This window comes from Helianthus annuus, chromosome 12 (assembly GCF_002127325.2).
Source record: "Helianthus annuus cultivar XRQ/B chromosome 12, HanXRQr2.0-SUNRISE, whole genome shotgun sequence".
NCBI classification, from domain to species: Eukaryota; Viridiplantae; Streptophyta; class Magnoliopsida; order Asterales; family Asteraceae; genus Helianthus; species Helianthus annuus.
In genome coordinates, this window is record NC_035444.2 from 23,037,588 (window position 1) to 23,051,750 (window position 14,163).

Genomic DNA, 14,163 nt, shown 5'->3' on the forward strand with positions numbered 1-14,163 from the left:
GGTTGGTATGATTTTTTTAAAAAAAAAAACTACAGACCGAGCCATCAATTTTTGGTTAGGCTTGGTTTCATCAGTTAATTTGGTTAGCAATCAGTTAAATCAGTTTTATACACACCCGTATCTATTTCATATATACACAAAACTAGCTTATATCCCGTGTGACACACGGGTTCAATAAATAAATTTTAAAACATCTTAATAAATATGATGTATGATTTTTTAAAAAGTAGAAAAAAAACATGTAATCAAGTAATTTAAAATAATAATGTTTTGACGTCAAGCAGTTTAAATTAAGAATAAAGAAATATATTATAAGGTCAAAAGGATATTTTTCCTTGAAGGTTGCAGTAAACCAATGTTGGTCATACATGTTCCTTTCTCCATGTTGAACCACAACCAAAACCATAGTTATTAAAATTGAGAGCTTTTTGCGCGTAGGCGAGTTTTTGTAGCGAGGCGCACTTAATGCACTTCTGGTGCCTTTGTTCTTCTCTCTTTGAGGTGGTAAACAACGACGACTCTACGGCGTTTGTTAGGCTCGATCCAGACCTTTGTGCGTTCAGGACTGCGTTGAATCCGATACTTCCATATCCGAGACATGTGGCAGATCTCCGTCTTTGAAACAAACTCCATTAAAACTGTTAACACACAAAAAAATGTATAAGGTTAGTTATCAAACGAAAATAAAAATCTACAAAAATTTGTGTAAATGTTGTTATCAAAACGAAAATAAAAAATCTACACTAAAAGATTTATACAAGAAGCCAAGAGGTGAACGTATAACCGAGTTTCACCCAAGTAGGTAGGCTGCAATATAATATATCAAGTATATTAATCCTAACAAACTGTGGGGGTCGGGTGGGTTTCGCTGACGGGTCAAAACGGGATCAGGTCAATGTGGGTTTATGAGCAAAGTGAGTTCGGGTAAAAGGGGGTCGTTTTAAAAACAATGTCAATTAAGTTCGGGTGAAAACGTGTTAAAGCTAAAATATTGTTTTACAAAAAATTCCAACCTAAGTTCACACAATATTTTTTATGGTGGCAAGTGGTGACGATGGGTTCAATATCACCTACTTTGACATGATATCTACCAATTTAACCAAATGCTCTTACAATAAAATCTAACGTTTTAGCTAAAGTACATAACAAAAAATATAAATAAAGAAAATGGGTTTGTGGGCCGAGATTTCTGATGTCGTAATTAATAAAATTCGGCCAAATATAGCTTTGTAAAACACAAAAGAGAGAGGAGAATGAGACCTCTGCTAGAAGAAATCAAGTGTTTAGCATAGAGGTGTGAAACCTTGTGGGCGCGCATCCAACTCTAAAATATATGACCGCAACAGTTTCACCATCCCTGAAATCTGGTGACATTCAGCTGCCATTCGTTCGGAAATTTTCATCAACAAAATAATAATAATAATAATAATAATAATAATAATACATAATACATAAGTACGAACGCGCGCGCGCGCACACACACATACACACTTGAAGAGTTCCATTTGAAAGAATCTTCCCTTGTGCATCATATTTCAGCCACTGTCTTCCAGATACTTGTAATGTTATGTGTGTTGATCAGCTCAGGGAAAAAATTCTTAGTAGGTTGCCATTTCATCACCTCTTGATATCCTTGTAGCAGCATCTGATGGTGCAAGAGAGTTTCTGCACCAGAAAATACACATTCCTTATGATATAAAAAATAAGAACCAGAGAACACCAAGGACTTGCTAATAATATATACGAGATCACATTGCCAACTGTTGTTGTCACGGATGGTTCAACTGGTACAGCTGGCCGGTTTGAACCGGTTTTTAAAACATTGGTTTGAACGTCAAGCTGTTTAAATTGAGAATAAAAAAATATATTAGAAGGTCAATGGGATATTTTTCCTTGAGGGTTGCAGTAAACCAATGTTGGTCATACATGTTCCTTTCTCCATGTTGAACCACAACCAAAACCATGGTTATTAAAATCGAGCGTTTTTTGCGCCTAAGTGAGTTTTTGGGGCGAGGCGCATTTAATGTGCTTCTGGTACCAAGGTATTTAAAGTGCTACATGGCGCATTCAATGGGAAGAGTATAGTTTCTTAACTAAAAAAAACACAAATACGATGTGACTAAGTTCAAAACGCCATGTAAATATTACTCACTGTTTCTGTTATCTGTACCAGTTTCACCTGAAATAACAAAATAAGAGAGAAGAACGAAGGTGACGTTAAAAAAATGTACATACATCGCAAGGCTGATGACGAATTTTCAAAATGAAAATGTTAGTCAACTCTGGTCAAATACATGCTAAGACATCTCCTTACTTCAAAGCCAAGTTTCCCAACAATATTTCTCACAAGCTGAAAAGGGTTTGGGGTTCCTGCAGCAGCACGAAAAATGAATTAATACGAATGCTAGGTTGAACGTATCCTTTTCGATAATAAACAACTTAAACCTCATCTTCCAGAGAGGAGCTTATAAGCTTTCCAACTGCATATTCCCCTGCAGATATGAATATGAATATAAATATCAAGTTTTTTTTGCAACCAACAGATCTAATGCTAATATGTAAAATGAGATTAAAAAAGAAGTTGCATAAGTAATTCTATATTTACCTATGCTAATTGGTAGCAAATCGTCTCCATCACAATCACAAGAAATCTTAAGAAATTTGGTTTCGAAACTGGCTAAGAAGTTCTGGTCGAGTTGTTGGGAAGTTGTTTCTGGAACCTTTACCCTGCCCCGATAAGGGGAAAAATTCTTAGTAGGTTGTCATTTCATCACCTCTTGATATCCTTGTATACGTATCTGATGGTGCAAGAGAGTTTCTGCACGAGAAAATACACATTCCTTGTGATATAAAAAATAAGAACCAGTGAACGCCAAGGACTTGCTAATAACATATATGAGATCATATTGCCAACTCTTTTCACATTGTAAGCCACTATCCTTGCAAACTAACAACACAAAAATTAGATGTACAGTTTCTAATAATACAAAGTAACAACACAACAATTGGATGTGAAGGATACAACATCATACCTAAATAAAACTAACAAAAGGCACAAATCGGATGCAATTAAGTTCATAAACATCACAAAACTCATCACCGCTAGTGTAAATCACATAAAATTCACCAAATCGGATGCAATTAAGTTCAAAAAGATCACAAAATTCATCATCGATAAAGCAAATCATATGAAATTCATCATATCTGATGCGATTAAGTTCTTCAACAACACCAAAATTATCATCCTTTGTAAGGAGATTAATAGATCTGAGATGAAAGAAATCTTACAGGATGAAGAGGTGGTATGCGGAAGTAGGTCAGCTTTTGGTTTGTGTGAAATAAATCGAAGTCAATCAACAGAAATCGAACCTCCAAATAGCTGTTAGATTGCGATGAAGGTGAAGAGTAGAAAAACAAATAGATCTTTGATGTAGGAGAAGCTCGATTGAGAACGAAGGAGAGAAGAAAGATAGAGAAACGGCTGAATATTTTGAGGAAATGATTAGGGTTTGGAAGAAACCATGGAACCAAAAAAACCCGGTTCAGCAATAAGCGGCGTGGATAGGCTCAATGACGAACACGATAGTAAATGAAAGGAGAAGTTGACATCTGTCTCAGCTGAATGTGAAGGGGACAGGTGTCCCAACCTTTGTTCTTTTATTATATATAGAGATGTTCTTTTAAAATAAATAATTTTAGTATATTGGCTTTAAAGTTTAAAGTCCCTTATTTATTAAAAGAATAAGGATTTTTAGAATGATTTTTTTTTACAAGGGTATGATATGAAAACTAGAAACTTAAACAGGCATTGAACTTCTTTGACAGACAATCGATTCGAAGCCCTAATTCTCTCAACTAAAGGGTAATTTCTTCCAAAATCGCCATTAAAAAAAGGGTAATTTCTTCTGCTGCTAATTCTTTTTCCCTCTTCTGAGTTTTGTTATTTGTTGATCTCTGTTTTGGTTATGATCATCCCTTATTCACACCGTTTCTTCGAGTTTTTCTTAATTGTATCAATCGAGTTTCTTCACTTGAATTCAGTCTGAAAACCCAAAAACGAATTTCTATAAATTTTAGTTTGAAATATAAACCCTAACTCTCACTTTTCCCTATTTTTCTTCTTGCTTGACAATCATTTTGTTAGGTATTTGTTGCACATCCATTGAAAATGAAATTGTTTGCTCTGAACTTTGAAACTAGATGTGTAATGTGTTATGTTACTGATAATGTTTTTGTAACTAAGTGAGGATTGATGTTTTGTTGGTTAAATGCTAGTTATGTTTTTGCCTAGGTAGTTAATATTAATTAAGTATCTTTGGATAGCAAACCACAACCAAACAATCACTGTATCACTCACTAAACGAAAATCAAAAACAGAGAAAACGGAACACAAGATTTGCGTGGTTCGGTTGGCGTGACTAACATAACATCCACGGGCTACAACTAGCGGCATATTATTATTCAGGTGCTCAAGGAATTAAAAAGACCCTATGCAAGTATATATAGTAAATAGATTAGAGTTTACAGCTTCGTGAACAAGAAACGTTAATTTAGGCATTAGTGTTTGCTGCCCCGAGGTTGAAGCCTTAACAAATCCCAACAGTTAAAGGCTCAAGGCGCAGTAAGACCCAAAGAGTGAGCCTGTCACCTAGGTGCAAGCCTCTTAAAAAGCGTATGCCCGATGGGCCGAGACAAGCAAGGCGCACATCCGCCCAGGCCCAGGCCATTTTTAGCTGCTTTAAACTTGTTTTTCGGCTAGTTTAGACTGGGTGTGGGCTTGTTTGGACTGTTTTTTTTTGCTGGTTGCCCTTTTTTTGTTCAGTGCCCCTTGCTGCACTCAAGACGGATTTGTTGTGCCTTGCGTTGCCTGAGCGCCTAGGCACGCACCTTTGGCGCCTTTTAACTGCATAGGTTTTTGTAGCTAAGTGGGAAGTGGGAAATTTTATGTTCTGTTGTATATTTGTGTCTTTTTGGTACAAAAAGATGGAAAATAGTAGCTACTGTAAATTATTTCTGGTTTCTCGCTACTTCAACTTGAGACAGAGCCCTAATCCCGCTGGTTCTTCTTCTGCTATTGTTCTTAATCAATCTTGATTTTGTTATTTGATTGACTTATTCTGTGATCGATTGATATTCATGTGGGTATTGCTGTAAACAAGTTCTTTATTTTTATATGTTTCCGTTTGCTTAAAGTTTGGTTAAGTTTATTGTTTACTGTTTACTCCTCTAATTTTTGCCAACTAGATTTACATAGGGCAATATAGTCTTGGGATCTTGGTTATTCACACAACACACTAAAAAAAGAAGTCACGGAGGCTGTTGAAAAGAGATCCTCACCCTTTTATCTTTATAGTAAGCCTCAGATAACAAGAATTGTTGAGGCCTATAAGGATGCTTTGGAGGGGTTGAGTTCGATTATTGTTTATGCTAATAAGGCTAATAATAATTTTGTGATTTAAAGCATTTGAGTGGGTTGGGTTGTGAGGCTGTTTTGGTTAGTAGGAATGAACTTAGATTGGCCCTGTGTGCTGGTTTTGATCCTACAAGGTATTAAAGTTGTATTTTTTTAATCAAGATTTGGTTATAAATGTTAGAATTAGGTGGTGTTTGGTATTTGGTTTTTATGGTAATTATGTCATATGGAATAGTTGATGTCAGATAATTGCAGGAGAATTTATGATCATATGCTGTTTGAAGTTGTGATGATAGCCTATTCTGATTTGACTTTGTAAGTTTGCTTTGCTCGGCTTGGCTTAGCTCGTGAGTGTTTTTCAAGCTTAAGCTTGACTCGTATGGTGCTCTTTTTATGCCCAAGCTTAGCTCAAGAGTAGTTTTTTAAGCTTGAGTTCCGCTCGTTTGGTGCTGTGTTTTTAAAGCCCGAGCTTAGTTCAGTAGTTTTTCAAGCTTTTAGTGTGTCGATCTTGAGTGACTTGACTTGTTTACATTACTGATTCTGATTGTTTTAAAGATTAACGATTCTGAGCTTTGCTTCAGTTGCATTGCATAAAGATAATTTAAGGATCGTGAGCTTTGCTTTAGTTGCATTGTATTATAACAATGTTGTTACATCAAATATGACCATATTTACAATAACCAAAAGCCACACAGGTCCCTGGTGCTATCCAAACACCAGTTCTAGAAACCTTGCAAAGTTGCAAACGAGCTTGTCTCTGCTCGGGCTCGGCTTGTTTCGAGCCAAGCTCGAGTTCTCGCGAGTAGATTGGCCTGCACTCGGTGAGTGGACTAAACCAACGCTTCAGTCATTTTCGTTGGAGTCATTAAAAGCGCTTTCTGATACTAGCAAATATAATCGTAAGAGACTTAAACCCGGTCTAGGACCAAAGGATTGCCACATGATTCAAGATCATGTAAAAGAATTAAGAGAAATTGTTCCAAACAGTTCGCATAATAAATGGCAGCCATTCGACATCTTTATAATACAAGGATAATGATGGTAAATTACTATTTTTTTTTATTTTGTATATATTTCAAGTTTATTATTTTTTTTATTTTATTAAGTTTTATATTTTATATTAAGTTTTATATTTTTTAGTTTTTTCTATTTTTTATATATTTTTTCTTATTTTTTTTGTGTTTTTTTTTTTAAATTTTTAAAATTTATTTTTTATATTTTTATAATTTTTTGTTTCATCTCATCCTTACCCGAACCCATCCTTACCCAAACTTATCCCGAGCTTTTTCTTAATATACCCATCCTGACCCATACCCATCCTAACCCAAACCCATCTTAACCCATTACCCAAACCCACCCACCTTGCCCACTTTGCCACCCATAATTTTAATGCATTCTTTTATCTGAATTTAGCCAACCAAACATCGGTTTTGAAAGTGATATCTAAATCCTGTACATATACCAAACAATAGCAAATAATCATACCCATAATGATTCCTACTGTAAACTAAAGCAACCTAGGTGACAAAAAACTTTAGGAAATGAATATTTTGGACCAAGAACGCAGCAAGAAAAGTAAATGAACTACTATCATTAGTGCAAAAAGTGAATGACTTTTAAGACACTAACACATACTTTTGCTGGAGTGGAGTTCTGCAGCGTATAGTTCCTTAACTCTTCTCCCTTGTGAGTCATAAAAGTGGAAACGGTTAAAACCCAATATCTTTATTTATCGAAAAACTTATAATATTTATCGAAAAACTTATAATATGTATCTTGTTTTCGAGTCGAGGGTCTCTCTGGAAGCAGCCTCTCTATCCCTATGGATAGAGGCAAGGTCTGTCTACATCCCACCCTCCCCAGACCCTATAAGTAGCTTTGCTATTTGTGGGATTTACTGGGTATGGTTGTTGTTGTTGTTGTTGTTGTTGTTGTTGTTGTTGTCAGTAGTCAGTTCAGTTGCATCATATTAACCAACTGGGTGACCCGCATTTTGGATTCTCAGTCCATAGGGCAAAATTTTCAGTTGTTAGGATTGTTTGTTATGGATTAACAGTCGCAATTCAGTTTTATATGATCACCTGTTGCTAAATTTATGTAAAGCATGAGGAAATCTGAGATCTAGGTGTGAGGTATATGCTAGCGTGTTGATGGATTATTGTCATTTTGATTCTCCAATCTCCATATGTTAGCTTTTTAGGTTTTAGGATATTTTTATAAGCTTATTATAAAAAATATCCTAAAACCTAAAAAGCTAACTAACATACTCCACAAGTCAAACACATCGTTTTTCAGGTTGTTTTTTGATCAGCTCAAGACTTGCTTCTTGGATCAGCTCGCGTTGTTTTTCAGGTTCAATTTCCCCAAAATCACACAAACACATCGTTTTTTTAATTTAATTTCATTTTTGGCCAATGTTTACTTATGGGTCATGTATTTGGTTATTCTGTTGTGATTTTAGGGCTTAATTCCCAAATACTGGTTTCTAATTTAGGGTTAAATTCTCAGTTTCAGCTCTTTTTTTTTAATCTTTGAATGCATGCTCATGCTTTTAGTTACAATTGCTTGCCAAAATATGATCATGCAGTTTCATCACTTAATCACCTTTGAGTTAGGGTTGTTTTGATATATATTTAGGTAACAATAAAGAAAGTTAATTAATTTGGTAGAGTGGATATAAGGTTATGATTCAAAGGTTTCTGTTTTTAAAATGCAATTTGTTGCCATAAGGTTGTTGTTTATGATCTCTTCATGATATGTTTCCGGTTATGGTCGAAATCTAAATCAATAGTTCAATACTATGATTTTAGCTTCGTAACTGTGAGACCCGTTACCGTTTAAGTCACTGCTAAATGCTAACCAATGCAACCAGACGCTAGGTAGGTGCGCTTTAAGGGGGGTTAAAGGGAGAAAACAAGTGGAAACTAGATTCGAATCAGCTAGAGACACACTATCCAGAGTTTTGTTTTTGGCATATCTTGACCAACACTATCTCAATAGTATATTCCAAGTTCTGGTTGTCTTGTCTTGTTCTAGGAATCTAGGGTTTAAATTATATAGTTGATATCGCCAATATATCACCTATATATTGGTGATATATCGGTTATCGGTCCTCTGGTGAGATATCGGTGCAAAATATCGGTACCAATATTATCGGCGATATTGACCAATTTTCCCGATATCAGTACTTTTATTCTTAGTTCTACCATTCGTCTTTCTTCTTATTGCTGCTATTTGTGTTTTAAGTCTTAATGAGTTCCTACTTGCTACAATTGTTAGTGTTTTGCAAGTTGCACAAGGTTAATTTGTTAATGGTAGGAGAGTATACTGAATTGTTGTGTTAAATTGCTATATATATAAATTATGTTTGATAATAAAATTGCCGACATCCCACCGCGATTACCGATATCTTAAATATCGGTCCTCGACCGATATCCGACTTTTTACCGCCTTAACTATTTAGGGTTTGAATATCGGTCCTTGTCTATGTTTTCAACGCCTTGCTGCAATCCAGGCACTCCAGCACCTTCGCGTGGGAGTGTATGCTCATACTTTTATCTACAATTCACAATTTCAGTTCATAGTCTTATCTTTCAATGCATGCTCATGCTTTTATTTACAATTGATTGCCAAAACATGATCTTTCAGTTTCATCACTGAATTAGCTGAGACAGTGTGTTACCGTTAGTTTCTGAGTTAGGGTTGTTTTGTCATATTTTTAGGTATCAATAAAGAAAGTTAACAAATTTGGTAGAGTGGTTGTAAGGTAATGATCCATTGTTTTCTGTTTTTGAAATGCAATTTGTTGCCATAAAGTTGTTGTTCCGATCTCTCTATGATATGCTTCTGGTTATAGTTGAAATCTAAATCAATAGTATGATATTTAGCATCTCTTTAGAATATGATTACAATTTTGTAATTGTGAGAATCTGTTAGTGATAAACTCACTTCCAACCACTGGGAGCAGGCCACAAGGGGGGTTAAAGAGAGAAAATCATTGAAAACTGGATTCAAATTTGCTAGACAGATTCGGGCGATTACAATCTGTTGTCCAAAGTTTTGTTTTTGCCATATCTTTTAGCTTGAACTATCTTAAATCTTGGTTTTAAAATGCGCGCATCAGGAGCGCATAATGCGTGATGCGGCACCTTATGTAGTTCATCAGTAATTAAACAAATTGGACCATGATTGCAATGGGTCTGAGTTTTTCAAAATCTGATTGAACTAAGTTGACCATCGATTGAGCAATGGTTTGAGTATTTGAACAAATCTGACTAGAAATGACGAGAATATTTTATATTTTAGTGATAAAAGTTAGCAAGTTAAAATATTAGCTATAAATAATGTTGTAGTACTTTTGTAATAACGAACGCCTCACGTACGTGATGCGCGTGCTTCACGCATTGCGTGTCTCGCATCGGCCTTTGGGATCAAAATGCATCGGAGGGCCATGCGCTTTGAAACCCAGCTCAATATTATATTCTAAATTCTGTTTATCTTGTCTAGTCCTAGGGTTAAATACTTAAATGTTAAATACATTAACATTTTCTTGTGTTTTGTAACTTTTGTTAATATATAGGTTTATCCATTGATGATAGTTTTGCTCTAGTATGTTCATTGAAAATGTTAATGAAAAGGCAATCTGTACATAGGTTTTAGTATGCAAAAATATGTGCACTTGTAGCACAATAATGAAAGTCCATGTTGCATCGTTAAAAACAACAACAAAACAAAAGTATATAACTAACTTGATTGAACTTGAAGTTGAAATTTGCTTTGAACTGTAGAAAAATCTGTTTATATTAGACTATTAGTTAATAACTTATCTATTTGAGCTACAACATATTTTTCAATTAAAAACGATTGAACTTGAAATTGAAATTAGTTAACACTTCTGTTCGCCTTAGCCTTACCTTTCCCTTAGTTTCACCTTAGCGTATAGATTTTTTTAGGGGAGATTATGGGTACTTTCAAGGGGTTTTGTGTTATTTTCTGGTTTCTTTGCTCTTTGCTCTCTTATCTGTTCCTATTGTAGTTTTCTCACCATATGTATGTTACCGCTAGTGTACTACTATTAATTATTAGTACTTTTTGCTTGTTGTTGTTTTGATTTCCCTTAGCCACGCTATGTTATGTGCTTTATATGGTTTACTATACTTTATGTGATCAAAGACTCACGCATCAAGTGCTCTATTTCCGTGCATGTGTATAGTGGTAGTTTGACCATGTTTCAGATTGACCCACGTTTCTTTTAATGGCAAAAAAAACAAAGTGCATGAACCTTTCTTAAGTAAAGCATTTATATTGGGCAAAAGTGAAAGTGCACTAATTTTAACATTATTTTACTAATTTCGTGAAAATAACGTTAAAAGAGGGGGATGGTTAATCATGCATCGTGTGGTGGCGTTGATAGCCGACAGACAAGGGGGTACATGCACTAATCGGTGTTTGTCTCAATTGCTGAGTGTTATGTGCCTTATGTCCAAGGCTTGATGCAAAACTACTATCGAGCCGGGGGTCTCAATGGAAGCAGCCTCTCGATTCCTACGGGGTAGAGGTAAGGCTGTCTACATCTCACCCTCCTCAAACCCTACCTTCGCTTTGCTATTGGTGGGATATACTGAGTATGATGCTGATGATATTTTTATAAGCTTATTGATGTGCATCACATTCCATGATGTTTATGGACAGAAAAAAGGGTGTGCGAGCCAGAATTTGGCCCACTTGAATGACTTACAGGACAGGTCAGTTATACACATTGGCACAATCGAGACTCTAAAACTCAATCTATAAATAACATACTTAAAATGTATGTTTGATTGAAGATGAAGTAAATATGCCTGATTGAAGTAAATTCTGGCTATTAGTAGTTCATATGTGATGTTGCTATAAAATGGTGATGATTATACGGTCCTTCCGCTTTTGACAGCTGGGGTTCAATGGTTCATACAAATACAATCACACAACTTAAATTTGAATGTGGGTCCAAACTGTGGATTGCTAATAGTCACATAGGACTGACCAAGATTATTTGATTGAAGTTATCTTTGGGATCATTTGGTTTTTTATTTGAAATTGAGAGAATTGGGTGACTGTTATCCTTGTCTTCATGTTAGCGGTCATAAAAACGTACCTTCTTTAACATTGGCCTAAGATACACACTAACGTGAATTCATTGGCAGTGAGTAATTTTTTAAGCTATAGCTATATTTTCTTTGAAGCGATCATATCTAAATTTTCAGATACCATCACCATGGTAGAAGGTGCTCGAGTCCGACTTAGGGGTTGGCAGCAGGCGGCAGTTGCCCTTGGGTCTGCAGTTGGTGCGTTAGTGGATCCACGAAGAGCCGATTTAATAGCTGCTTTAGGGGAGACAACTGGGAAACCCGCTTTTGAGAGGGTACTTGAAAGAATGAAAAGAAATCCTGAAGGGAGAGTATGACTTCTGCCTATTTTTATGTAGATACCATTTCCGCTATTTTGTTAGTTAGGGCCAGGGGTACCAATATGGCAATATGGGTGGGTCGGGTTGTGAAAACGGGTCTACTTGAAACGTATTACCCGTTTTTGTTTGACCCATGACTGATATTAAGGGTGCTAAACCGATCGTGTTCGTGGGTTGGAGGGTTTAACCTGACCCGAAAATTAGATGAACCCGAACACGACTCGAACTTGAGAATCATGTCATACACATGAACCCGAACACTGCCCGAAATTTGCGGGTTGACCCGAACATGACCCATTCAACCCGAATTTTTTTATTTTTAAATTTTGTTCGGTAAATTAATATATTAAAACTAAAATTTACTAAAAAACACAAGTGTATATAATGCAATTGCATTTAAATTACAAAATCTTATGTCAATTTCTCTTTTTAAGTTATAGTTATGGCATAAAATACACACTCAATTTAATTTTTGACATAAAACGTATTGTAAACAAATATAATATTATTTAAATCGGTTAAACGGGTCAACCCGCCAACCCAACCGGGTTGACCCTAACCCGACCTGTTTAGCTAAACGGGTTTGCGGGTTCAACCTGAAACTGACCCGAACCTGTTTAGACTAAACCTAAACCCACGAATTTCATGTTAGGTTCGTGTCGTGTTTTTGGGTCGTGTCAGAAATTCACATCCCTAATTGATAACGACTAACGTCCACAATAACTCTTTGTATTCCAGGAAATACTGCTGGACCGTCCACGTGTCATTTCTAGTAACGTGGGCCATGCGTGGGACCTACCAGCAAACACATTTGGTGCCGCATATGCAAAGTTCATGGGATCAAGAAACTTCTCACCCGACGATCGACCACCGGTAAGATTCATGGAAACAGATGAACTCGCATATGTAGCAATGCGCGCACGCGAAGTGCATGATTTCTGGCACACCCTTTTCGACCTTCCAACAAATTTGATTGGCGAGTCAGCACTTAAAGTCATAGAATTTGAGCAAATGTTGCTTCCAATGTGCTTCTTGTCAGTCATAGGAGGAACTGCACGGTTTAATGACAAACAAAGATCGTTGTTTTATAAGCATTACTTCCCTTGGGCGGTTCAGGCAGGTATGAAGTCAACTGACCTGATGTGTGTTTATTACGAAAAGCATTTTCATGAAGATTTGGAGGTTGTGAGACAGAGATGGGGCATAATACCCGCTCCTTCCGTTCAACAGTAGTTGGGTTAAGAAACAATTTCGCGATGATGCAAGAGAGTTTGGAAATAAAAGTGTCTTTAAGTATTTAAATTTGTACTGATGTAGATGTTATCATATAAAGTTTTGGTTGGACTGTAGTGAGAGCAGTGTGTTCATAAGAAGGTTTTGCTATCAGTTACAATTTTTGAATAAAAACCATATATTTAGTTACAAAAGGTCATAAGATCATGACCATAAAAAAATAATATTACACACTTTTTCAATTTCATTTTAGTAAAATTCTAAACACACTTTTTCAATTTCATATTAGTAAAATTCTAATTTTAATTTAGAGTCTCGAAGTTACTTGTTAGGCCACTCGTAGTGGGGCGGTATACCGCGGTGGAGGGTGCCATAGCTCCCCATTGCTTCCGGCCACACCGCTACGGCCGGCGCTATGGGTTGATTATTTTGTGTCCGTGCGAAGGTGATAACGCCATGCATCTTCCTTCTCCACTCACATACATATATATACATACATACATATGTATGTATAATTGAAGGGGTTATATAACCCCTTACCACTACACCCTCTTGTGATATAAAGCCCCTCTTACGCGTTTTGCCACTTGTCGCATAACGCCCCTTAACGGGCTTTACGACTACACATGGTCTTAAGTATAGTGTACTAAATAAAGGCACATGTATAAAGGATCTGTTTTAGTTGAGTTTCTGATAAATATGGAAAACACATCATGTTACAGTCACTATATATGAGCTAATTAATCCATGAGCTTCCCCTTTTGCTGAGAGCACCCACAATGTAGAGTGTGTGGGGCTGACGTGGCTAAGAAACGGACACACAAGCAAACCTTCACATTGTGGCCCTAGTCCAAACACCATGTGAGACCCCCATTCACACACACATATATATATATATATATATATAATAACTTTAATAGGGTTTGTGGAGGTCTATACATATTGTGGGAAAAGTTGAAGTTTTTAGAAAAGTTTATAAATCTAATGTAGTGTTGATGTGATGATTTGTGGAACACCCACATTGTGATGCTGTTAAAACAAGAAGACAGTATTTTGGATTGATTTAAAGAGG

The 14,163-nt window shown here is 36.1% G+C and overlaps 1 protein-coding gene and 1 long non-coding RNA gene across 14 annotated transcripts; one reads left to right on the forward strand and one right to left on the reverse strand.

The window, feature by feature from the left end:
• Positions 1–242: 242 nt before the first annotated feature.
• LOC110894386 lies at positions 243–3,567 on the reverse strand. 10 transcript variants are annotated; one of them, XR_004874557.1, is made up of 7 exons: positions 3,289–3,567; positions 2,606–2,818; positions 2,446–2,492; positions 2,153–2,370; positions 1,488–1,665; positions 1,261–1,378; positions 243–638 (listed from the first exon to the last, which is right to left on the reverse strand). It is a non-coding gene; the product is annotated as an uncharacterized LOC110894386 (long non-coding RNA). The 10 variants fall into 10 exon arrangements; XR_002566282.2 differs by having other exon boundaries at positions 284–638; positions 1,261–1,357; positions 1,492–1,665; positions 2,236–2,370; positions 3,289–3,557; XR_002566280.2 differs by having other exon boundaries at positions 284–638; positions 1,261–1,364; positions 1,492–1,665; positions 2,236–2,370; positions 3,289–3,557.
• Positions 3,568–3,736: 169 nt separating this feature from the next.
• Positions 3,737–13,285, forward strand: LOC110894385 (ubiquinone biosynthesis protein COQ4 homolog, mitochondrial). 4 transcript variants are annotated; one of them, XM_022141615.2, is made up of 4 exons: positions 3,758–3,895; positions 7,709–7,765; positions 11,656–11,849; positions 12,597–13,285. In XM_022141615.2, the coding sequence occupies exons 3-4, from the start codon at positions 11,667–11,669 to the stop codon at positions 13,089–13,091; spliced, it is 678 nt and encodes a 225-aa protein (XP_021997307.1). In that variant the 5' UTR covers positions 3,758–3,895; positions 7,709–7,765; positions 11,656–11,666; the 3' UTR covers positions 13,092–13,285. The 4 variants fall into 4 exon arrangements, with proteins under 4 accessions (XP_021997306.1, XP_021997307.1, XP_035836746.1 ...); XM_035980853.1 differs by lacking the exon at positions 7,709–7,765 and adding an exon at positions 11,105–11,157 and having other exon boundaries at positions 3,762–3,895; XM_022141614.2 differs by lacking the exon at positions 7,709–7,765 and having other exon boundaries at positions 3,737–3,895.
• The last annotated feature ends 878 nt before the right edge of the window (positions 13,286–14,163 follow it).